This window comes from Hippocampus bargibanti, linkage group LG14 (genome assembly GCF_051943395.1).
Source record: "Hippocampus bargibanti isolate YZ-2025 linkage group LG14, ASM5194339v1, whole genome shotgun sequence".
Lineage (NCBI taxonomy): Eukaryota > Metazoa > Chordata > Actinopteri > Syngnathiformes > Syngnathidae > Hippocampus > Hippocampus bargibanti.
In genome coordinates, this window is record NC_142747.1 from 2313003 (window position 1) to 2339612 (window position 26610).

At 44.0% G+C, this 26610-nt stretch overlaps 1 protein-coding gene across 2 annotated transcripts in view; it reads right to left on the reverse strand.

Annotated features, from left to right (window-relative positions):
• The window catches only part of ltbp4 (latent transforming growth factor beta binding protein 4), a 78714-nt gene that overhangs the window by 21927 nt on the left and 30177 nt on the right, over positions 1 to 26610 (reverse strand). Inside the window, exons 1-18 of one of the 2 annotated variants that reach the window (XM_089014504.1) lie at positions 21711 to 22208; positions 18930 to 19184; positions 18761 to 18840; positions 18534 to 18689; positions 13709 to 13811; positions 11702 to 11761; positions 11481 to 11606; positions 11211 to 11387; positions 11005 to 11142; positions 10326 to 10928; positions 10159 to 10263; positions 9905 to 10033; positions 6286 to 6411; positions 2862 to 2981; positions 2653 to 2772; positions 1678 to 1797; positions 238 to 363; positions 36 to 173 (exon numbers count right to left, since the gene is read on the reverse strand). In XM_089014504.1, the coding sequence (XP_088870630.1) occupies positions 36 to 173; positions 238 to 363; positions 1678 to 1797; positions 2653 to 2772; positions 2862 to 2981; positions 6286 to 6411; positions 9905 to 10033; positions 10159 to 10263; positions 10326 to 10928; positions 11005 to 11142; positions 11211 to 11387; positions 11481 to 11606; positions 11702 to 11761; positions 13709 to 13811; positions 18534 to 18689; positions 18761 to 18840; positions 18930 to 19184; positions 21711 to 21927 (2899 nt within the window). In that variant the 5' untranslated portion in view covers positions 21928 to 22208. Of the gene's footprint in view, positions 1 to 35; positions 174 to 237; positions 364 to 1677; positions 1798 to 2652; positions 2773 to 2861; positions 2982 to 6285; positions 6412 to 9904; positions 10034 to 10158; positions 10264 to 10325; positions 10929 to 11004; positions 11143 to 11210; positions 11388 to 11480; positions 11607 to 11701; positions 11762 to 13708; positions 13812 to 18533; positions 18690 to 18760; positions 18841 to 18929; positions 19185 to 21710; positions 22209 to 26610 lie in introns of those variants that run through there. The other variant, XM_089014503.1, reaches the window with a different exon arrangement.

A 26610-nucleotide genomic window follows, 5' to 3' on the forward strand; every position in this document is an offset into this window, starting at 1 on the left:
GTCCCGGCGCTCGTTAAAGAGGGAAGCGTACGTACCGACGCACGTCTTGTTGCCGCCATCTTGGCCTTCCATGAGGGCGTATCCTTTAGGACAGACGCACCTGAAGGAGCCCGGGGTGTTGATGCACTCGCCCGTGGGGGGGCACCAGTTCTCCTCCAGGCATTCGTCAATGTCTGCAAACTCGTGAGCTGTCAGACCGCGGCCTCGTCAGCAGACCGCGGAATGGGGCGGACTCACCTCGACACGGCCTCCCTGGGCCGAAGGTTCGATACCCCAGAAGGCAGTCGCAGCGGAAGGAGCCGGCGGTGTTGACGCACAGGCGCTTCCCCTCGCACGTCGACCCGCTCAGGCACTCGTCCACATCTGCGGGACATTCACCTCCAAAATTAGCGAGGTCCTAGTTTTGAATGGCGCTTATAAATACAATGTATTATTATTAGTAGCAGTAGCTATCTATTAGCTAGCTAGCTTTCAATGTTATTTGAGTTACTTCCGGGTTGAGTGAACGCTGGTGCGTGTGTCATCTGAATTTGACATTCAACACGTTGCATGAACTGTATCGCGTGATGACGCTACTACGCGAGCTGGTCATCAGAGACCCCACTGCTTGGGGGGAGGACGCTCGATTCCAGATGTGAAAATAAATAAATAAATAAATAAATAAATAAATAATACATTTCATTTATAAGCACCTTTCAAAACTCTCAAGGTTACTTCACAGTCACAGGATAAAGTCTTTCTGTGGGTGAGCAGCGGCAGCCACATGCGCCAGCGTTCGCTCAACCCGTAACTCACTCAAATAACATTGAAAGCTAGCTAGCTAATAGATAGCTCCTACTACTACTAATTATACATTGCATACAATACATAATACAATACATATTTATAATAATAATACATTTCATTCATCAGCGCCTTTCAAAACTCTCAAGGTCACTTTACAGTAACAGGATACATTTTTCTGTGGGTGAGCAGCGGCAGCCACATGCGCCAGCGTTCACTCAACCGGGAATAACTCAAATAGATCAAGTTAGCCAGCTAGCTAATAGATAACTAATAGATAGCCAGCTAGCTAGCCAGTCAGACAGCCAATAGATAGCAACTAGATAGGAAATAGCTAGCCAGCTAGGTAACCAGCAACAATGAGCCCGTTCAACCGGGAATAACTCAAATAGATCAAGTTAACTAGCTAGATAATAGATAACTAATAGCTAGCTTGCAAGTTAGACAGCTAATAGATAGCAACTAGATAGCAAATAGATAGCTAGTCAGGTAACCAGCAACAATGAGCCCGTTCAACCGGGAATAACTCAAATAGATCAAGTTAACGAGCTAGATAATAGATAACGAATAGCTAGCTTGCAAGTTAGACAGCTAATAGATAGCAACTAGATAGCAAATAGATAGCTAGCCAGGTAGCCAGCAACAATGAGCCCGTTCAACCGGGAATAACTCATATAGATCAAGTTAGCTAGGTAGCTAATATATAACTAATAGCTAGCTAGCTATCTTGATAGTTAGACAGTTAACAGACAGCAACTAGATATAAAATAGATAGCTAGCTAGCTCTACATTATACTACTTGAGACGACACACACATCAAAGTGCTCGCCGGACTCATTTTGGAGGTGTTTCTCCATCAATTGAAGGTGAAATCAATCTGATGGACGCGTGTACCTTCACACACTCCGTTGGCGGCCCGGAAACCTTGGCGACAGTCCACGCACTTGTAAGAGCCCTCGCTGTTAACACACTGCTGGCCCGGACACGGCGCGGCGTCCTCGCACTCGTTCACGTCTGATCAAGACGACAGATTTGTGTGTTGGGGTCCATTTTGATGAAATGTGGGTGTGTTTTACCAATACACTGTTTGTTGGTCAGTGCGTATTCTGGGCGGCAGGACACGCAGCGATACGAGCCCGCAGAATTGACACAAATCTGACCCGCACCCTGAGACGCGTCTGCGCACGCGTCTATGTCTGGACACAACGGACAGGACGGCGGAAAAAAAATCAGTGGCAGCGCCCTAGCCGCTCTCGAGGACTTGCACACTGCAAGAATCCAAACAAGGGCGCGGAAAATACAACTGGACCCTTCGCACCCTGCCCACCACCTTTTCCAGCGACTCCCCAAATCCAGCAGACATTTCAACAGCTTCTTCCCCAATCGGTTGCCATTAACTCTCTCAACAGTAACCCAAATAGAACTGTATAGTGCCTCTTTGCAATTTTTTGATGATGATACTAGTGCAGTGTGTTCTACCGGACACAAATTCCTTGTGTGTTCTACATACATGGCCAATCAAGACGATTGTGATTCTGATCTTTTTTTCAACAGTCCAAACAAACGGCGCAAAAAATCCGAGTGGAGCCTTCGCACCCTGCCCACCACCTTTTACAGTGACTCCCCAAATCCAGCAGACATTTAAAGAGCTTCTTCCCCCATCCATCGGTCGCCATTAACTCTTTCAACAGTAACCCAAATAGAACTGTATAGTGCCTCCATTTTTCTTATGATGATACTAGTGCAGCGTCTTCTACCGGACACAAATTCCTTGTGTGTTTTACATACTTGGCCAATCGACATCATTCTGATTCTGACACAAAGAAGCATACGTCGCAATGGGGACATATTATGGTGTTGCGGTTGGACCTGCACAGGTGTTGTTGTTGTTGTTGAGCTTGTAACCATGGCGACAGAGGCATCGGAAGCTTCCGGGAGTGTTTTCACATTGACCGTTGGTGCATGGAGCTTGAACACACTCGTCCATGTCTGACCATGCAAAGACAAACGTGGCGCAAAATGTACATAGCGCAAAATATTTGGCGTCTTTTTTTGTGCGGTGTCGTGAACAATGTTACCTGTGCACAGTCCGTTCAGAAGTCCAAATCCCGGGTGACAGGACACGCAGCGGTACGAACCGGGATTGTTTATACATTCCTGACCAGGACACAGCAGGGGATCCTCGCACTCATTTTCGTCTGGGGAGGGGGGGAGTAGATGGGGGGAGGCAAGAGCATAAATAATAATAAGAATAAAAATAAAAATCATCATCATCATCATAATAATAATAATAATAATAATAATACATTTCATTTTTAAGCGCCTTTCAAAACTCTCAAGGTCACTTAACAGTCACTGTTAGATGTTTTTCTGCGGGTGAGCAGCGGCAGCCACATGCGCCAGCGTTCACTCACCCCGGAAGTAACTCAAAAACATAGAAAGCGAGCTAGCTAGCTAATAGACAGCCAGCTAGATAGCTAGCCAGCTAGATAGCCATATAGCTAATAGATAGCTAGCGAGATAGCCAGCCAGCCACATAGCCAATACATAGCAAGTAGATAGCTAGCTAGATATCTAGCCAGCTAGACAGCCATATAGCTAAGAGAGCTAGCGAGACAGCTAATAGATAATAATAATAATAATAATAATAATAATAAAACATTTCTAAGCGCCTTTCAAAACTCTCAAGGCCACTTTACAGTCACAGCATATGTTTTTCTGTGTGTGAGCAGCGGCAGCCACACGCGCCAGCGTTCATTCAACCCGGAATAAATCAAATAAATAAAATGCTAGCTAGCTAGCCATTAGATAGCTAACGGAGAGCCAGACAGCCAGCTAGCTAGCTAACAGATAGCCAGCTAAATAGCCATATAGCTAATAGCTAGCTAGCGAGATAGCCAGCCAGCCAAATGTTTTATTAGAATAATTTAAAGACTATAGACCACTGTTAAGGAAATATGGAGAGTATTTTTCATTCCAAGAGTCCATTTGCAATTTCATTGCTATGCGGATGACACCCAGCTCTATCTCTCCAGCAAACCCAATGCCTCTCTTCCACCTTCTTCCCTTTCACTTTGCCAGCTAGTTAGCTAACTGTCTAGCTGGCTATTTACAGAAAAAGTCACCTTGAGTGACCTTGAGAGTTTTGAAAGGCGCTTATAAATGAAATGTATTATTATTATTATTATTATTATTATTATTTGCTATTAACTCTTTGAACTCTTCAACAGTAGCCAAAATGGAACTGTATAGTGCCACTTAGCAGTTTTTTTGACGACGATATTACTGCAGCGTGTTCTACCGGAAACAAATTCCTTGTGTGTTCTACATACTTGGCAATAAAGATGATTCTGATTCTGATTCTGATTATTATTATTATTATTATTTGCTATCCATTTGCTATCTACTTGCTATCTATTAGCTAGCGGGCAGCTATGTAGCTATTTATTAGCTATATGGCTATCTAGCTATTTAGCTAACTGTCTAGCTGGCTATCTACAGAAAAACCTGTGACTGAAAAGTGACCTTGAGAGTTTTGAAAGGCGCTTATAAATGAAATGTATTATTATTATTATTTGCTATCCATTTGCTACCTACTTGCTATCTATTAGCTAGCGGGCTAGCTATGTAGCTGGCTATTTATGAGCTATATGACTATCTAGCTATTTAGCTAACTGGCTAGCTGGCTATCTACAGAAAAACCTGTGATTGAAAAGTGACCTTGAGAGTTTTGAAAGGCGCTTATAAATGAAATGTATTATTATTATTATTATTATTATTATTATTATTATTATTATTATTATTGGCTATCCATTTGCTATCTACTTGCTATCTATTAGCTAGCGGGCAGCTATGTAGCTGGCTATTTATTAGCTATATGGCTATCTAGCTATTTAGCTAACTGTCTAGCTGGCTATCTACAGAAAAACCTGTGACTGAAAAGTGACCTTGAGAGTTTTGAAAGGCGCTTATAAATCAAATGTATTATTATTATTATTATTATTATTATTATTATTATTATTATTATTGGCTATCCATTTGCTATCTACTTGCTATCTATTAGCTAGCGGGCAGCTATGTAGCTGGCTATTTATTAGCTATATGGCTATCTAGCTATTTAGCTAACTGTCTAGCTGGCTATCTACAGAAAAACCTGTGACTGAAAAGTGACCTTGAGAGTTTTGAAAGGCGCTTATAAATCAAATGTATTATTATTATTATTATTATTATTATTATTATTATTATTATTATTATTATTATTGGCTATCCATTTGCTATCTACTTGCTATCTATTAGCTAGCGGGCAGCTATGTAGCTGGCTATTTATTAGCTATATGGCTATCTAGCTATTTAGCTAACTGTCTAGCTGGCTATCTACAGAAAAACCTGTGACTGAAAAGTGACCTTGAGAGTTTTGAAAGGCGCTTATAAATCAAATGTATTATTATTATTATTATTATTATTATTATTATTATTATTATTGGCTATCCATTTGCTATCTACTTGCTATCTATTAGCTAGCGGGCAGCTATGTAGCTGGCTATTTATTAGCTATATGGCTATCTAGCTATTTAGCTAACTGTCTAGCTGGCTATCTACAGAAAAACCTGTGACTGAAAAGTGACCTTGAGAGTTTTGAAAGGCGCTTATAAATCAAATGTATTATTATTATTATTATTATTATTATTATTATTATTATTATTGGCTATCCATTTGCTATCTACTTGCTATCTATTAGCTAGCGGGCAGCTATGTAGCTGGCTATTTATTAGCTATATGGCTATCTAGCTATTTAGCTAACTGTCTAGCTGGCTATCTACAGAAAAACCTGTGACTGAAAAGTGACCTTGAGAGTTTTGAAAGGCGCTTATAAATCAAATGTATTATTATTATTATTATTATTATTATTATTATTATTATTATTGGCTATCCATTTGCTATCTACTTGCTATCTATTAGCTAGCGGGCAGCTATGTAGCTGGCTATTTATTAGCTATATGGCTATCTAGCTATTTAGCTAACTGTCTAGCTGGCTATCTACAGAAAAACCTGTGACTGAAAAGTGACCTTGAGAGTTTTGAAAGGCGCTTATAAATCAAATGTATTATTATTATTATTATTATTATTATTATTATTATTATTGGCTATCCATTTGCTATCTACTTGCTATCTATTAGCTAGCGGGCAGCTATGTAGCTGGCTATTTATTAGCTATATGGCTATCTAGCTATTTAGCTAACTGTCTAGCTGGCTATCTACAGAAAAACCTGTGACTGAAAAGTGACCTTGAGAGTTTTGAAAGGCGCTTATAAATCAAATGTATTATTATTATTATTATTTGCTATCCATTTGCTATCTACTTGCCTTGAGAGTTTTGAAAGGCGCTTATAAATCAAATGTATTATTATTATTAAAATGGTGCCCAACAAATGTGTGGAGGAGAAACTGGAGTGGAAGAACCACGATGACCTAGCCAGCCCTAAAAGTGCACTTTGCTATCACCTTGACAGCTGGTCTTCTGAGCGTCTGTCTTGTATCCAGGTGGACAAACACATCGGTAGCTGCCTGGATTGTTGACGCACTGACCAGGAGCGCAGACGCCTCGAGAAGCAACACACTCATTCACATCTACAAACACACACAGGGTTCAATCAAGAGTGTGTATCACGTGGTGTCGTTTCTGATGGAACCAAGAAAAACTGGTTGAGTAGGTCTGTGTAAGCTCTCAGTCGTACAGGAGTGGTCCATCGATGAGAAGGTTTATTCAGCCGTCATCTGTACTTCTTTGAAGGTGTCGGACGTTTCGCTTCTTATCCAAGAGGCTTCGTCAGCGACCTAAAATTTGCTGATAGTTTTGGCCCTATATATATTCCTACTGTCCATACGTGGCGGTGCCAGACTCTGCTATGATAGGTCCCTGCTCTCAGGTTGGGGGGGGGAGAAGAATACTAATCTCTGAGGCTACACTGATTACTTCTATTGTCCTGACTGATTACTTCTATTGTCCTGCCTGATTATAATAATAATACATTTGATTTCTAAACCCCTTTCAAAATTCTCAAGGTCACTTTACAGTCACAGGATCAGTTTCTCTGTGGGTGAGCAGCGACAGCCACACGTTCACTCAACCCGGAAGTAACTCAAATAGATAGTAAGCTAGCTAGCCAGCTAGTAGATAGCTAATAGCCAACATATAGCAGCTTAGATAGCTCGCCACCTAGATAGCCATATAGCTAATAGAAAGCTAAGTAGAAAGAAAGCTAGCTAGCCAGCTAGTAGGTAGCTGTGTTTCTCTCTCTCTAACATATGTAGTATTCTCTCCAGGTGTACATGTACATATTTTTATAGAGCATCTGTTTTATTATTGTTTTTTTTTCCCAAGATGGCGGCGCGTGAACACGCAGCGGTCATTGCCCACCACTCGTCCATTGACCCCCACTCCTCCACCGACCCCCACTCCTGCACCCAATCCAGAGTGGAGGCGCTACAAGTACTGTATGAGAAAACAGAAGAGGGGGAAGCGTGGAGGTATCCGCACTACGCTCACGGCTAGCCCCCACCGGCTGACCATTCCTACCATCACGCTGGCTAACGTACGCTTGATGGACAATAAAATGGACTACATAAGACTTCTCCGCTCAACTTCCAAGACCGTGGGTGAGTGTTGTGCCCTTGTGTTTGTGGAAACATGGCTGAACGACAGCATACCGGACAGTGCCATCCACCTAGCCCAGCTAACTAGCTTCCGGGCAGACAGAGCGCTCGCCGAGGGGGGGAAGACTCGCAGTGGGGGACTCTGTGTTTACATCAGTGATGCCTGGTGCTGCAAAGCTGTTGTGGTATGCAAACACTGCTCACCACTGATGGAGCTTATGGTCATAAAATGTCGGCAATTCTACATTCCGAGGGAATTTAGTGCCATACTTCTGGTAGAAGTTTACATCCCCCCGAGCTCAATTAACAACAGGAGCGCAGTATTGAATGAACTCTACCAGCACATCAGTGAGCAACAGACAGCCCACCCAGATGCTTTCCTTATCCTGCCGGGCGATTTCAACCATACCAACCCGAAAAGCGTGTTTCCTCAACTCCATGGACACATTAACTTTCTGACTAGAGGTAACAAAATTCTGGACAATGTTTTCACTACACACAAAGTAGCCTACAAAGCCTACCCCCTCCCTCACCTAGGAGCTTCGGACCACTCCACTATCATGTTAATGCCCACATACAGGCCACTTGTCAAAGTCGTCAAACCAGTGGCCTGGTGGGTCGTCAGAGGCACTCAAAGACTGCTTCTCCAACACCGACTGGAACATGTTCAGACAAGCGGCCACCTACGACAACACCACATACCTCCAAGAGTACACAGACTAACAGAGTCCTCCTACATGAGGAAATGCATGGATGACGTGACTGTCACCAGATCTGTCACCATTCGGGCCAACCAGAAGCCATGGCTGACGGGTGAAGTCCATAGGCTCCTTCGGGCTCGGAACGCTGCCTACAATGCTGCCGATGAGCTGGGCCTGAGGACAGCCAGGGCCAACCTGTCACGCGGCATCAGGATAGCCAAGAGACAGCACTCCAGGAGGATCGCCAACCACTTTAGAGACAGCAGAGAAACCAGGAACCTGTGGCGTGGGATACAGACCATCACAGACTACAAGCCCTCTCCACAGACCTGCGAGAACTCCACCACTCTGCTGAACCAGCTGAATTACTTCTTCGCCCGCTTCGAGGCAGACAACAGCATTCCAGCATAGCAGACCCCACCAAGTCCCGGCGACCAGGTGCTGACACTGTCCCAGGACAGCGTGAGGTGATCCCTCAGAGGGACCAATGGACGCAAAGCCCCGGGTCCCGACGGCATTCCTGGCCGTGTCCTGAGAGACTGCGCTGAGGAGCTCACAGATGTCTTCACGGACATCTTCAACACCTCTCTGAGCCACTCCCATCCTCATGAAGTGCTTCGAGCGGCTCGTTATGAACCACATCAAGGCTGCCCTCCCCCCCAACCATGACCCTTGTCTGCAGATAGAGGCCCACTAGTATTATCCCTGCGATGTTGATAAAGTCTTTTGAGAATTTGTTTAGTCTCCCCAATGTATTGCTCTTTTCAATTTTCATTTTTACAATGTATTGAATAAACTACAGTGATACCTTGGATTATGAACTTAATTGGTTCCCAGACAGTGTGTCAGGCGAAAAGTGTGTATCGCAAAAAATACTTTCCCATAAGGAACAATTAAAATGAGAATAATCCGTTCCCAGGTCCCCATAAAACATCATTTTGTACTTTCTAATTTTCTAAGCCTTAAAACTACACAAAATATACCATATTTTATGTATAATAAATGTGCTATGGTTTTATAATTAAAGAAATAAACTGTACAGTACAATAAAGTTGTTTTATTTACATTTTTGATGGTCATTGATGGTTTGATGTAATGGAGTGGCCGGTTTCATCAGCATTAAACACTTGATGAGGAACGTAGCCTTCTTCTTTCACCATCTTGGGGAATGATCCCTTGGAGGTGCTTTCTCTGCGATAATTTTACCTAGTCCATCATCAATTGTGTTCTGTTTAGCTGGGTTGATAGCTTTTTTGCATCAAGTGTACAGATGGCTTGTGCGGGTTATTTGTGGAGCCTGATTGATGGGATATTTTAACCCTGCAGTCAACCCTCTGCCTTTGAACAAAGTTGAAACGAGTCCAAATTTCACCGTTTTCTATCCATTTTCTCACTCTCTCTCTGTCGTCTGCCTGTCTCTTTAAGGTTTAACCCCCCCCCCCCCCACTGCTGCGTTCCTGACCAATCACGTGGCGGGCAGGGAATATAGGACAAAAAAAATCGTCAGCCAATTTCTTGTTCGGAGAATGGGCTCGTTCGCGAACGACACATCACTTATTGTGGCGCTCCGCGTGTATCCCGAAAAATAGTTCGTATGCCAAGGTAAAAATGTTCATAAATTCAACGTTCGTAAACCGAAACATTCGTAAGCCAAGGGGTTTGTAAACCGAGGTATCACTGTACATGACTTTGTTTTTCATTTGGCAGCCTATCTTTTGGATGCACTCATTATTGCCTTAAAGTTGATTGAGTAGGTGTCTGCTCACCGTGGCAGTGCGTACGCTGAGCGTTGGCCTTGTATCCTGGATGACACACGCAGGCGTGTTTGCCACCGGGCCGATCCACACAGCGACCGCCGCCACAGGCGCCCGGTTTGCTCTGGCACGCACCTGGCACTGCAGACAAACGTCGCAATGAACCAGTCTTGAAAATGGCCGTTTGGGGTTGGGGTTAGGGTAAGGAGTTCGGGGTTAGGGGTCAGGGGTAGCGGTTAGGGTTAGACGCTCCTTGGCAGACTTACGCTTGACTCGGGTCGGTCGTGGGGTGGTCTGTGGCTTCCGGGGGTCTTGCTCGGGGATCCGCGGAACCGGTTCTGGGATGGAATCCCCTCTTGCTGGTAGAAGACCTGCCCGGCACATCGAGAGCTCGTCTGACAACTGTTACGGAAGACTGTTGCTCATCGGGTACCTTGACTCGCACTTGTTCTTTGGTTCCAGGTAGATCTTGGAGTCCCACCGGTGTCTCGGCTGCCGTTGGCGCCTCTGGTGTCATTTTCGACCGGGTTCCGATCGGTGACCGAGCTTACGCCGCTGCCTCGGCTTTGATTGGTGGCCTCCTTTGCGCTGGTGCTCTGACCAATGCCGATCCCTTGACTGAGTCTCGTGCCTTGACTCTGATTGGGGACTTGGCTTCTGCTTGTCCCTTGCTTGTGACCAGTGACTACGTTCTTGGTAGTGTCTTGACTCCCATCGGTACGTCGGTCCCAGCTCCTGTCTCGGTTCTGACTCGTGTTGCGGTTGTGATGCAAGCCCAGATTCCTGCTGACGTCTTGGTTCTGCCTGGGGCCTTGACTCCCTGCAGTTCCTTGGTCTCGGCCTGTAACTGGACTCTCATTGGATCTCGGTGGCCATCTTACAGGAGCCGCGGTTGGTTTTGGCTTGCGGGTCGGCTGGGTTGCGGCCCCGTCGGGGGTCTGAGGTTTGTGCCCTGCGTGGCTCCCAGTGTTGGCGGGTCTCAATGGTGGCGGACCGAGAGTCTTCAGAAACCTACCGTCTCCACGAGAAGCAGCGCCTGTGAGAGGAGAGACAAATGGATCTCAGGGTCATCTCTGATTTTATTGGGTAAGCCGTGGATCGCGACTCCGTACCCTGGTGTCGTTGGTCGTCGTTGGGGACCAGCTGAGCTCCTCGGGGGCCCAGTTGATCTGCAGCTCTCTGGCTGAACTGGAGGACGGAGGCGGAGTAGTGGTAGCCCGGGCCGGCGGGGCAGATCTCCTTGAAAGCCGCTGGGGGAGCAAAACACCCTTAGGCACCTCAATCCCCTGGCGGTCTCGTCACCAGACCGGCGACTCACCTGAGCCAAAGTAGGGGCACCGCTGGCATTCGGACCCCCAGGCCTTGCCGACTCGGCTGCAGCAGCAGATCTGCTTGGTGATGTTCCTGAGGATGGGCAGCGAGCAGGAGGACTGGCCCAGGCCGGAGCCCAGGACCCGGTGGCATTGACCCTTCTCCTCAGATATCACACTATGGGCTGGGACGAGTACGCGTGTTTGGAGCTGAACCAGTATTTGGATTGAGTCCAGCAAGCCCGTGGAGGCCGCCGTTTGTGCGCACGCTAGCTTACAGATGCAGAGTCCGTGGGAGGCATCCAGGATGAAGCCCGGCTGGCAAACGCAACTGTAACTCCCCGCCGTGTTGACGCACAGGCCATTCTCGCAAAGGCCGGCCGACTGCAGGCACTCGTCCACGTCTGCGGACGAAGGCGGCGGCAACAGACTGATTTCGAGGAAGAGACTCCTGGACTCATGCGTTGGGCTCCTGCTCACAACTTGGAAACAAACTCACCAAGGCATTGTGTTCCGTTGCTTGACCTAAAGCCAACAGGACAGGTGCTGCTGTTTTGAGCTGCAGAGTTGCCGTTTGCGCCGGATTATTGCACAACGAGCATGTGAACACACACAAAGCCAACAAAACACATGAATACGCGCTCCAGGCATTTTTCATTCCATTTCCGACATGGGTGTTGGAGCGCGTCGGTTCCGGTGCTCTGCTACAATTCCAGGTGGCGTTCTCGTGAAGAAGTTGAGCGTGGAAACGTGCATGCGTGTTACGTAAAGCCATCCCACTGGGAACTTGGCAAATATTATAATAATAATATCAGTGTCTAAAACTCATGACAAAAAGTTAGCGGACACCAGGGCAAACAACTCTGAAACACAATCCAATGTTTGCGTTGCGTCGTCTGCTACAAGCCATGTGAACTCCTCTTTCCACTATACTTGTAATAATAATAATACATTTATTACTATTACTTACTTTACTATTACTATTACTATTACTATTACTTATTACTTACTCAAATAGATAGATAGCTAGCTAGCAAGCCGTTAGATAGCTAATAGCTAGCTAGCTAGCTACAGGTAACATCCGACTTACGACCAAGTTCCGCTCCGACCAAACGGCCGCAATTCAAAACGGTCGCAATTCAAAATCCACCCAAAAGCGATCCGGGATGGCGGCGGATGGCATTAGTGTGCTCAAATAGATAGAAAGCTATCTAGCTTGCCAATAGATAGCTAGCTAGATAGCTACAGGTAACGTCCAACTTACGACCAAGTTCCGCTGCGACCAAATGGCCGCAAGTCAAAACAGTCGCAATTCAAAATCCACCCAAAAGCGATCCGGGATGGCGGCGGATGGCATTAGTGTGCTCAAATAGATAGAAAGCTATCTAGCTAGCCAATAGATAGCTAATAGATAGATAGCTAGCTACAGGTAACATCCAACTTACGACCAAGTTCCGCTCCGACCAAATAGCCGCAAGTCAAAACAGTCGCAATTCAAAATCCACCCAAAAGCGATACGGGATGGCGGCGGATGGCATTAGTGTGCTCAAATAGATAGAAAGCTATCTAGCTAGCCAATAGATAGCTAATAGATAGCTAGCTAGCTACAGGTAACATCCGACTTACGACCAAATGGCCGCAAGTCAAAACAGTCGCAAGTCGAAATCCACCCAAAAGCGATACGGGATGGCGGCGGATGGCATTAGTGTGCTCAAATAGATAGAAAGCTATCTATCTAGCCAATAGATAGCTAATAGATAGCTAGCTAGCTACAGGTAACATCCAACTTACGACCAAGTTCCGCTCCGACCAAATGGCCGCAAGTCAAAACGATAGAAAGCTATCTAGCTAGCCAATAGATAGCTAATAGATAGCTAGCTAGCTACAGGTAACATCCGACTTACGACCAAATGGCCGCAAGTCAAAACAGTCGCAAGTCGAAATCCACCCAAAAGCGATACGGGATGGCGGCGGATGGCATTAGTGTGCTCAAATAGATAGAAAGCTATCTATCTAGCCAATAGATAGCTAATAGATAGCTAGCTAGCTACAGGTAACATCCAACTTACGACCAAGTTCCGCTCCGACCAAATGGCCGCAAGTCAAAACGGTGAGCAATTCAAAATCCACCCAAAAGCGATCCGGGATGGCGGCGGATGGCATTAGTGTGCTCAAATAGATAGAAAGCTATCTAGCTAGCCAATAGATAGCTAATAGATAGCTAGCTAGCTACAGGTAACATCCGACTTACGACCAAATGGCCGCAAGTCAAAACAGTCGCAAGTCGAAATCCACCCAAAAGCGATCCGGGATGGTGGCGGATGGCATTACTGTGCTCAAATAGATAGAAAGCTATCTAGCTAGCCAATAGATAGCTAATAGATAGCTAGCTAGCTACGGGTAACATCCGACTTACGACCAAATGGCCGCAAGTCAAAAACAGTCGCAAGTCGAAATCCACCCAAAAGCGATCCGGGATGGCAGCGGATGACATTAGGGTGCCGACCTGAGTGCGGGGGGCAGAGGGTGCAGTTGCTGGAGCCCCAGGCCTTTCCCAGACCGCGGCAGCACATCTCCTTGCTCCTCAGGCCCGGCAGAGGAGAACCGCACTGTACGTGGACAGACAAACAAGCTCAAATGACTTTGGATGACATTCATTGGCCGTCAGGCCTCTTCCAGTCTGGTCTAGGCTGTGGCGAGCAAGTTATTTCCCCGCATTATTTTAGCGCCTGCGACCACGCATACAAAGCTTCCTTGGTGGAGGTCTATAAATGGTCAGCGCCTCCAATCTTGTAGTGATGGGAATTGCGGCTCCTTTCAGAGAGCCGGTTCTTTTGACTCGGCTCACTAAAATGGCTCCCAAATGGCTCCTCATTTTTTTGTTTGTTGCTTAAATTAATTAACTACCAAAAATCATGTAACATTATGTGAAAAACAAATTACACATGTAAAAAATACACTATATCAAATATTTTTATTTATATGGCTTGATTTATATGTGCATAGAGAGCATCCACTACCTTTCACTTTCCCTGTGGTGACTTTTTGAGCCATTCTTGGACTCCAGCACGTTCTTTGTCATATATGATTCTGGCATGATTCTTTGAGAGTCTTTTCAGGATCAGAAGCCTTTAATAACCCAACAATTGGGATATTTCTTGCTTGGAATTGCATAGATTGGGTTGAGAGCATGAGTATATTTTCTGACTCCTTTGTCATCTACAATTGAAAATGGCTGAAAATCACTTGCAATCATTTTACCCGCTTTTGTTTTTTATTTGTAGTGCTATAAAGCTCTGTCGTATCACTTCCCTGTTTCATGTGCTACTCACAGTGCATCTGTTCTCTAACCCCTCCCCCTTCTTCTCACTGCTGCGTTTGTCTGTCATTCTCCCCTCCCTGCTCTAGCACAAATCTTGACCAATCACGTGCGGCTTTAACCGAAGACTGGGGGCGGGGAATAGACGGGGAAAAAAGTAGGCTCCAATTTCCGGCTACTTTTTAGGAGCCAACTGTCTTCGTTCGCTTCACAGATCTAGAACAGATCTCGCTCTAGAACTAGGAGACTCTAGGAACCGGCTCGTTCGCAAAGGACACATTACTACAATCTTGATGCTGGGCTCCAAAGTTCCACATTGGGGAACACGCACTGTCGTGTGTTTGCGCACGTGCGAAAAAAAGAGTTGAAGCTTCCAGTTGATGACATGATGCGTCTTTCTGTTTCCAATAAAGTCGCCGTCCTCGGGAGGTGGACAGCGGCGCACGTGTTTGAAGGGAGACTCGGCCTGTTCGCATTTTTCCTCTCTGGGTCTTTCCTATTCCGTGTTTTTCTGTAACGGTGACTCATGTTGGAAGACGTCCTCGCAAGTGCGTCATAGAATCATGGAGGGGTAATCTGGTTGATCCTGGCGGGACCTTGAATCTTGCTAGGGCCTCGGTACTTAAAGGACAACCGACTTACTCGGGACTTAAAGGACAACCAACGTCACTTTTTGTTTTTTTAACTGACATCAGAAAAACGTTTTATAGCATCTAAAATACCCAAAACACGCAGTATGATATTTTTATTCAAATGCAAAACACCAATAAAAATGACTTAAAGTGTCCAAAATCTGCAAAAAAATTGAGCTGCGAATTGGGCATTTTCAGAAAGTCCCGCCCCCAGTTCGTGACGTCACGCCAAGACGTCTTGCATTGCTTGTGAATCAAAACAATGGCTTCAGATTCGGAGAATATGCTTTCTTGTTACACATCCAATTATGAATATGATTCAAATAGTTCTGAAGAGGAAAGCATACATGTTTGCAATCGAGTAAAGAATTTATTCCAGTCATTTTGTGCCATTTTGAGGCCACATTGGGGGAAAATTTCTCACCCCAAAAAAAGAGGCATAAAATGGCGATCTCCAGTGGCCACCTCCGCTTCCACGGGCTGATAAATTCCTTATATGGAGCTTGGATGTCCTCTTCTGGCGGCTTTTGGGTGCAACACGGTTCTCAGACCAAACATGTACAGCAAAATACATTGACGTAATGGAAGGACTGCTACAATGTGCCTTTTTTCGGTCAGGGGGCGGTCCTTTCGTGACGTCACATACGGACTCGTCACCAACTCAAAAACAAGACTTGCTGAATATTCAGAGCGAGTCTTAAAACGTAAAATATAGCTATATGTGGTGGAATCTTAAATACGCTCAGTAGAAGTCATTTGAAGCCATTTTACAAATTATATACACAACTTGTCCGGAGACGTCGGTTGTCCTTTCAAGGACATAATTTGTTAAATGAGTTCAAATGACTGCATTTTACAAATATTCCACCGCATATAGCTGGATTTTATGTTTTAAGACTTGCGCTGAATATTCATGAAGTCTTGTTTTTGAGTTGGTGACGATATCTACCGTGACGTCACGGTAGGCATCGTCACTGACCGAGAAATCGACACACAATGCATTTTGGGTACTTTGTTTCATCTGATGTCAACATAAATACAGATTGCTTACTGGTTGTGCACGCAAAACGTTGTTTAAACTTTCAAGCTGAAGAGTTACAAACGTATGTATGAATAACAGCGGTGATCCATCACGAACTCCGGTTAGCTCATCGACCCAGCAGCTGAATGTTTGTCCGATCGGTTTGCTCCAATAATATGACGATTGCTCTCTTTCACCACTGGAAGCAGGCTGATAGGATGACAGCGGTTATCCAAGCGGGGATTCGCGCACTCCGGGGAGCTCCTCGGCTGGTGCTATGCTACTCTGCTCCGTTGGAAATACTGCATGGTTTGTCCGCTGGGATTTTGTGCAAACTTACACCTTCTTTATGTGTGTTACCGCAATTGGCTGCCACACAACGATTTGCCATTGCGTTATTTATGTCGTTTTCCTTCTAATTTCGCCATCAGCACAGTGTTTTCAGGTGAAAGAAAGTACCCAAAATGCACTGTGTGTCGCTTTCTCGGTCAGGGGCGTTCCCTCCATGATGTCACTTAGAGCATCGTCATCAACTTGTAAGCAAGACTTCATCAATACGCATCAAATCCCTGTGACCCCTAAGGACTTTGCCATCATTGTGGATGCCATCCCAAGTGGTATCATAAGCCTGTTCAAGGGTCACTACGCTACTCCTGACAGACCACCGCCAATTCCAGTGACAGAAACCGCCCTGGGGAAACTCTGTTTCTCATCAATTGCTCGAAATCGAAACTGTGCAATTAGACGTTTGTTTCAAAAATCTTTTGTGACGGTTCCCTACGTTGTTCATCACTGTTGAACGTATGTCCCAAATATCCCAATGGGAAAAGGTTTGGACCCTCCCATATACATTTTTCATCACAAACAAACAAAGAGAAATAACCTACAAACGTTTGCACCGTTGCTATCCTGTTAAACATAAGATACGGTCCTTACAGGATATATTTTGTACATTTTGTGAAGCTCAGCCTGAAACTGCAACTCACCTCTTCTGGGCTTGTCCCGAAACTACTCGCTTCTGGAAACACTTTGTCAAATACAGTAAAGTCTCGTTATATCGATATTCAATGGAGTCTGAAAAAATATCGATATAACCGGGACTATCGATATATCAGACCCTGTTTGCATGTAATTTTCTCTGTGCGTGCATAGAAATAGTATCGATATAACCGGGACTATCGATATATCCGATATCGATATAACGAGACTTTACTGTATATATATACACACACACACACACACACACACACACACACACACACACACACACACACACACACACACACACACACACAGTAAAGTCTCGTTATATCGATATTATCGGGAGTCGGAAAAAATATCGATATAACCGGGACTATCGATATATCCGATATCGATATAACGAGACTGCATGTTCAATGTAAAATCACTTCTCCGTTCATATTTCATTACAAAGACATGCTTTTTGGATATTACAACAAGACCAACGATAAATATTTTATTATAAATTAATTAGTTTTTCTTGCCAAACATCATATTCATAAATCTAAAATTTGTGGGAGGAAACCCCTGTTTGTAATATTTCAAAATGAAATGAAACTATATCAGAAAACAATTCAACCATCTGCCGACCCAAACGCTATCAAAACACATGATTTGTTAACAACAGTAGACAAAATGGAACTGTATAGTGCCACTTAGCAGTTTTTTTTGACGACGATACTAGTGCAGCGTGTTCTACCGGAAACAAATTCCTTGTGTGTTCTACATACTTGGCAATAAAGATGATACTGATTCTGATTGTTTATGAAATATGGCATAGGATGATGTGCTTGCCGAATCATCTGGTGTTCCCCCCTCTCCTTTTTGTCAATTTCACTATGTTGTGCAGACTCAATGAAATGTTAAAACCCCTTTTCTCTCTCTCTTATTTCTTCCATTTTTTTACTTCTCTCCTCTTTTTCCTTTTTGTATAACGATTATCTGTCAGGAACTCTTATTTCCTGTGCGATCGGGTACTGTCTTTTACGCGATTATGTCACCTAATGTATGTTGCCAACTGTTTACAAAATGTTAAGTATGCAGAAAGATTTGTTGAGACAAACCACTGATTTACTTCTAGAAGCTCCACGAGCTATTCAAAACCAGTGGTTTTGTTTACTTTTGTTGTCTTTTGTTTGCAGTGTTGTTTGTTTCTATTACTTTGTTTGTTCACATGCCATTTGAATTATGTCAAATGCACTCAGTAGAAGTCATTTTAAGTCATTTTACAAATTATGGACGCAGCTTGTCCGCAGGTGTTGGTTGTCCTTTAAAGTTGCTGACTTTCAAAAAGGGTTCAGATGTCAAAATAGGCTTCTGGTCACTTTGATCCCCTCACCTGTCCGCCATTGACCTCTCTGAAGCAGTACTGGAAGCCGGCATGTCGGCCCTCCCCGCCGAGCGTCCGGGCCTGGATGGCACCCTCCGCCGGCGCTGGCGCCGGAGCCCCCGCAGACCCCGAGAGCGCTTGCGGGGCGGGCATGAATCCAGACACCTGAAGGCGCAAACGGTGAGCAACACCAAACAAGCTGACAAAATGCCAAATTGCTCGATCACAGCTCGGACCTTCGTCACCTGATGAACCTTCACGCTGGCTTCGGGGGGGTGCTGCACTCTGACCTTCACCAGGGGCGCTCCGGGTGCTCCTGGAAACACAGAGTTGGGGCTTCAGAGTCCAGTTTAAAGTCGAGGTTCGGGTTTCAACCTGTGGTTGAAGCGAAGAGGTCAGACGCACCGGCCGCTAGGTCTTGGTCCTGACCCCTCAGCGGGAGCAGAAACTCCGAGCGGGTCAGTTGCACGCTGGGCGCTGCCACTGACAGGCGAGGAGGCTTGACGATTTCATTGGGTGAGGTGGATGAGGGCGTGGCTCGCCGGGAGGTTTGGGAAGTGACGGGAATCTGGCAGAACTTTCCGGTAAAGTTTGAAGGGCAGAGGCATCGATCCTTCAGCAGACACACCCCTCCGTTCTTACACAGCAGCCGACATACAACTGCACAAACACAAGTTGGCGTCAGGGCTCTGGGTCCAGGCCCAACCCCGGCTTGAAATCCGAACCGAGGCTCCCAAGCCTGGTATGACCTCAAATGACAAACCCCTCCAACAGCCTCTTCAGCCTGCTGCCATCGGGTAGGGGACTGCAGAGTCTCCAAGCCAAGACCAGCAGGCTCAAGGACAGTTTCTGCCACCAAGCAGTCAGCAGACTCAAATCCCTCCCATCCCTGCCCCCCCTGCCCCTTCCCACTGCCACACTCACCGAACTCTGAGTACACGCTACACGCTGTACAGCGATACCTCGGTTTCCGAACCCCTTGGCTCACAAATCTTTCGGTTTACGAACGTTCAATTTATGAAAATTTTACCTTGCCATCCAACCTATTTTTCGGGATACACACGGAGCGCCACAATGAGTGATGTGTCGTTCGCGAACGAGCCCCTTCTCCTAACAAGAAAATGGCAGCCGACTGTTTTTGTCCTCCATTCCCCGCCCCGTCTTCGGTTAAAGCCACGTGATTGGTCAAGAACGCAGCAGTGGGGGGGGGGGGGGTTACAGACAGAGAGAGTGAACCCATTCTCCAAAAAAGAAAATGGCAGCCGACATTTTTTGTCCTCTATTCCCCGCCCCCAGTCTTTGAGTAAAGCCACGTGATTGGTCAAGAACGCAGCAGTGAGGTGAGGTGGTTTAAACATTAAAGAGACAGGCAGACGACAGAGAGAGAGTGGGAAAATGGATAGAAAACAGTTACATTTGGACTCGTCTTAACTTTGATAGTTCAAAGGCAGAGTGTAGACTGCAAGGTTAAAATTCCCATCAATCAGGGTCCATAGATAACCCGCACAAGCCATCTGTACACTTGATGCAAAAAAATATCAACCCAGCTAAACAGAACACAATTGATGAGGAACAAGGTAAAATTATCGCAGAGAAAGCACCTACAAGGGATCAAGATGATGAAAGAAGAAGGGGACGTTCTTCATCAAGTGTTTAATGCTGATGAAACCGGCCACTCCATTCCATCAAGCCATCGCCCATCACAAAGGTAAATAAAACGACTTCATTATACAGTAAAGTGTATTTCTTTAATTATAATACCATACCACATTTATTACACATAAAATAAGGTATATTGTGTGTAGTATTAAGGCTTAGAAAATTAAGTATAAAATTATGTTTTATGGGGATGGATTATTCTCATTTTAATGGTTTCATCTGGCAAATTAATTTTTGGGATACACACTTTTCGCCTTACACACTCCGTCTGGGAACCAATTAAGTTCATAAGCTAAGGTATCACTGTATTTGACAATAAAGGTGACTTTGACTTGACTTTAAGCCAGCCGAGAAACTCCAATTTCGGTAAGCGCTGCTAACGAGCTAGAGCACAAAAAGAATGAATGAATAACTTGTTTTCAAATGTGAAGTCAAGAATAACGACAGTTATAATAATAATAATAATAATACATTTCATTTCTACGCGCCTTTCAAAACTCTCAAGGTCACTATCCAGTCACATGATAAGTTTCGCAGTGGGTGAGCAGCGGCAGCCACACGCACCAGCGTTCGCTCAGCCGGGAAGTAACTCAAATCGATAGAAAACTCGCTAGCTAGCTAATAGATAATAATAATAATAATAATAATAATAATACATTTGATTTCTAAGCGCCTTTCAAAACTCTCAAGGTCACATGGGTACAGTTACAGGATAAGTTTTTTTGTGGGTGAGCAACAATAATACGCAACTCAAATAGATAGAAAGCTGGCTAGCTAATAGATAGCTAATAATAATAACAATAATACGTAACTCATATAGATAGAAAGCTAGCTAGCTCATAGAGAGCTAATAATAATAACAACGATACGCAACTCATATAGATAGAAAGCTAGCCAGCTAATAGATAACTAATAATAATAATACGTAACTCATACAGATAGAAAGCTAGCTAGCTAATAGATAGCTAATAATAATAACAATAATACGTAACTCATGGATGGAAAGCTACTTAGCTAATAGATAACTAATAATAATAACAATTATATGTAACTCATATAGATAAAAAGCAAGGTAGCTAGCTAATAGATATCTAATAATAATAACAATAATATGCAACTCATGGATGGAAAGCTAGCTAGCTAATAGATAACTAATAATAATAACAATAATATGTAACTCATATAGATAGAAAGCTGGTTGATATGGGACAATTTGAAATGTTGGTTGGGACTTTAGCAAGCAAAATGGAATTTGATTTGCTTTGGTGGACCGAATAAAATGAAGTGGTGGGCCAGAATTGGCCCCCGGGCCCTCACTTTGACAGCAGTGATCTATTTGAAGAATGTGACCTTTAGCTTGTGGCATTGCTTTTCCTTGCCACCTGTTGCTATGCAGACCTTTCTGTATTTTTTATTTTTTTTTGCTTCCACCAATGTTATCTTGAAAACTCGCCGGTGCCGGTTGCATAACGGCGGTGAGAATTGCAGGCAAACAATTGCCACCACCCGGTCGGCGATGCGACTCACAGACTCTGAATCGGTCTCCGTCAGGCCGCCCCTCCGCCGGGCCGCTGAATAGGGTGGTCACGTTGCCACGCTCGCAGTGATTGACGCAACCCTGCTGGCTGCAGCGCACCTTGCAGATGGTGGGCGTGAACATCACCTGCAGCCGGTCCGACTGCCCGTCAGCCGTCCGGCTGAACGCAACGACCAGAAGGAGGAGAACAAGCCTCAGATGCAACATGACGGCTTTCGAGACTCCTCAGAACGGCGCCGACGACGACACCGGCATCATCCGAACAAGGAGGAAAAAGTCCGGGTCCAAAAAGTTCTGCTATCTAAAAAGAAAGCCTAGTGGTTCTTGCGCGGATCTGCTGCTCTGCAACAAGGGAGTTCCGGGGTTGGAAAATGGGCTTCCAAAGCATCCCAACGGCGATGACGAGGACACGAAGGAAACGGGCGGACTCCAAAGGAGAAAGTCCTGTACTGTCCGCGACGCTCCGATCCAAGCTAGTGAGCCTTTTAGACTTGGAGAGGAATCTAATTGGAAGCAGGGAGCTGCGTGGGCTCAGGTCCAACACAAACACTGGGTAAAAAGACGCCTACTCCCGCCACCCCGCCCTGACGCTTCATCTCGTGAGCCAGCGGCCCTAAATCAGGAAAAGACGCGCCGTCGCAAGGAAGCCCGAAGGAAAATGTCAACAACTCACGAGCCTGCTCAGCCTCCTTCTATTATAACAATAATAATAATAATAATAATAATAATAAATTTCATTTATAAGCCAGCTAGTAGATAGCTAATACGTAGATAGCCAACAGATAGCTCGCTAGATAGTTAACCACCTTGATAGCACTATAGCTAATAGCTCGGTAGCTGGAGTTAGTTAGCTGGCTTGCTAGCTGGCTCGTTAGCTATCTAGCTGGATATCTATTAGTTATGGGAAATTAATGTTTGGCAGATGAACTTTCCGCCTTACACGCACTTTCTGGGAACCAATTAAGTTCGTAAGCCAAGGTATCACTGTATATCAAATAAATACAGACATGCACATAGGGCTAGCACTTTACAGTCACAACATCCGTTTTTCTGTGGGTGAGCAGCGGCAGCCACACGCGCCAGTGTTCACTCAACCCGGAAGCAACATAAAGTAAAAACAAAACAAAATAACAAATAATATGACAACACAAACACGCACCTGTAGCATCCATTGACTATCTATCTAGCTAGCTATGTAGCTAGCTGGCTATATACAGTAAAGTCTCGTTTTATCGATATTGGATATATCGATAGTCCCGGTTATATCGATATTTTTTCGGACTCCCTTGAATATCGATATAACGAGACTTTACTGTATTTCTAGTTAGCTAAAAAGCTATCTAGCTAGCTATCTATTAGCGCATTCTATCCATTTGAGTAGATAGCTTCGTGTCTGCCGCCGAGACCGAACGCAACGCAGCCGCCACAGACTGACTTTTGTTTGCGTGTAGTCTTGTGAGACCCCCCCCCCCCCCAACCCCCAAAACAAAATCCCATTGACCAACTTTTTAGGTGGGATAAAGACGTCTTGTTTCTGTTAGACTATGAGCTCACGTCCGGACGTACGTCACCCTTACCTGACGCAAGCCTTCCATCAAAACGCAAGGTGACGGCGCCTTCAAGAGTCTCTAGACGTCCTGGCAACTTTTTCTTTCAAAAAGAAAGAAATGTTTCTTTTTCAGCACGGTGGCGTGCGTACGTACTTGCGGCTAGCAAAAGGCGGCGCCTCAATGGAAGCCAAGGCCACTGCTGCTGAAAAATCCTAAACGGCCACTCCATTCAAATGACGAGCAAATCCAAATGATGAGATTTCAATAGTTTTCGGGAGGGGCAAACAAGATGAATTAGAACTGAAATCGTCTTAGTGGCTATAATTAAGCGTTGCATTAACATCATAATTAATTTTCAGGTTTGATTTTTTTTTGGGGGGGCAAAATGTATTCAAAATAAACCAACTAAATAAATAATACTGTAATAACAACAATATATTTGATTTAGAAGCGCCTTTCAAAACTCTCAAGGTCACTTTACAGTCACAGGATCAGTTTTTCTGAGCAGCGGCAGCCACACGCGCCAGTGTTCACCTAACCCGCAAGTAACTCAAATAGATAGAAAGCCACCTAGCTAGCTAATAGGATGCCAGATAGTTAATAGCTAGCTAGCTAACTTGATACCTAATATGTTTCCTGACTCAAATAGCTAGCTAGCTAGCTATATTGCTAATAGCTAGCTCTCTAGCTAGCTAGAGAGCTTGCTAGCTAAGCAAATGCATAAATAAATGAACATAAACAAATAAACAAATAAATGAACATATAAATGAATACACAAACAAATACATTAATGGATAAATAAATAGATAAATAAATAACAACATAGATAAATAAAAAATCTCATGCAGAAATAAATGAACATAAACAAATAAATAAACATAATACAAACATAGATAATATAGATAAGCAAATAACTAACTAAATAAAAAAAGAAAACAAACAAAATAAATAAATAAGCAAATGCATAAATAAATAAACAAACAAATAAATAAACATATAAAAGAATACACAAACAAATACATGAATGGATAAATAAATAGATAAATAAATAACAACATAGATAAATAAAAAATCTCATGCAGAAATAAATGAACATAAACAAATAAATAAACATAATACAAACATAGATAATATAGATAAGCAAATAACTAACTAAATAAAAAAAGAAAACAAACAAAATAAATAAATAAGCAAATGCATAAATAAATAAACAAACAAATACATAAACATATAAAAGAATACACAAACAAATACATTAATGGATAAATAAATAAATACATAGACAAATAAACAAAAAAATGACATGCATGAATAAATTAACAGATAAATGAACATGGGAACAGATTATTGTCATTTTAATGGTTTCCCATTTGAAATTAATGTTTGGAATACACACTTTTCCCCTTACACACACTTTCTGGGAACCAATGAAGTTCATAAGCCAAAGTATCACCGTACATGCATGATCGTGGAAGAAATGTAATCAAATTTCATGGCAGATGACAAAAATGGGCGTGGCCGCAGCACAGCACAAAAACAGGAAGTGGGCCTTGTAGGAAGGAATCAACGAGCATGTTTACGTTCCTTATCTGAAGCTCACAAAGCCCCCAAAGCGCCATTCCTCAACAGTGACATCACTGCCGGTCTGCTTTTACTCTGTGCGTGTTTGTGTGTTTATGTGTGTGCGCGCGCACACACACATACACACACAGAAACGCATGAGGTCACTGGAAATGTTTCTCAATAGCATGATGGGAATGGATGCAGAAAATGAATGCGTAACCTTTCCTCCTGCCATGTATGTTCCAACAACAAAAACCTTTTGCAGAGCCGCCATTGCAATGTGTGCATGTCTGTATTTATTTGATATACAGTGATACCTCAGTTTACAAACTTAATTGGTTCCCAGAAAGTGTGTGGAAGGTAAAAAGTTTGTCTGCCAAACATTTATTTCCCATATGAAACCATTAAAATGAGAATAATCTGTTCCCAGGTCCCCATAAAACATAATTTTCTACAAAATAAGCCTTAGAACTACACAAAATAGACCTTAATTTATGTATAATAAATGTGCTATTGTATTGTAATTAAAGAAATAAACTATACTGCATAATAAAGTCATTTTATTGACCTTTGTGATGGTCATTGATGTAGTTGCCTCTTGATGATATCCGAGTAAAGTTGCCGTGCTTTCTCGGTGATAATATCCTCACTCACACTGTCCCTTGCTAGTTGTGTTTCATTAATCCTACAAGACAACTTCACTTCAACAGAAGTTTTCAACCTCTTCTATTGCCTGAGATCGTTGCTTAGACAACATGTCACGGTTTGCGAGGTGGTGATGGCGGGTGCGGATCCCAAGAAGCAGGCAGGAGGGAGCAGGAGGTTGTTTGACAAATTGTATTAAAATAAAGGTCAGCAGGAACAAAATGTAAAACATCAAAATCATCTGAATAGAAAAAATACAAAGTAGCAAAAGAAGACCAAGAGTAAAAGTCCGCCAAGGTTAAACAAACACGTACACAATGCATGCAGCAACCAAGCAGCAAACAAACAACGAACCGGCACCGGATGGTCGTGCCGGGTGTCCTTTTAAGTGTCAATGATTAAACGACCTGCGAGGTTACCCGCTGGTCGCCAATCTGATCGGGACGACCAGCACCTGTGCAGGTGTAGGCGGGGCCGACAGCGCCCCCCGTTGGTCGCCAACCAGATCATGACACAACACAGAAACATCCTGAATAGCTTCCTTATTCTTAAAGGACAACCGACGTCTCCGGACAAGTTGTGTCCATAATTTGTAAAATGGCTTCAAATGACTTCTACTGAGCGTATTTTACAAAGATTCCACCGCATATAGCTATATTTTACGTTTTAAGACTCTCGCTGAATATTCCAGAAGTCTTGTTTTCGAGTTGCTGACGAGTCCTCACCCTACGTCACTGAAGGAACGCCCCTCACCGAGAAAGGACATACCTTGCATCACCTCAATGCATTTTGCGGTACTTTGTTTGGCCTGAAAACTTCGTGTTGATGGCGAAATTAGAAGGAAAACACATAAATAATGCGATGGTGAATCGTTGTGTGTTGCGCCAAGACTTCTACAGTGTATTTGATGTTCGCTTACAAAACGTCCCAGGAGACAATTTACACGGAGCTTTGTCACCCTCTTCTGCCTTTTTTTGGTACTGTGAGTAAGACTTTGTCACTACATTTCTATCCAGATGCATCAAAATGACTGGAATAAATTCTTTAATCGATTGCAAACATGTATGCTTTCCTCTTCAGAACTATTTGAATCATATTCATAAGTGGATGAGTAACAAGAAAGCATCTTCTC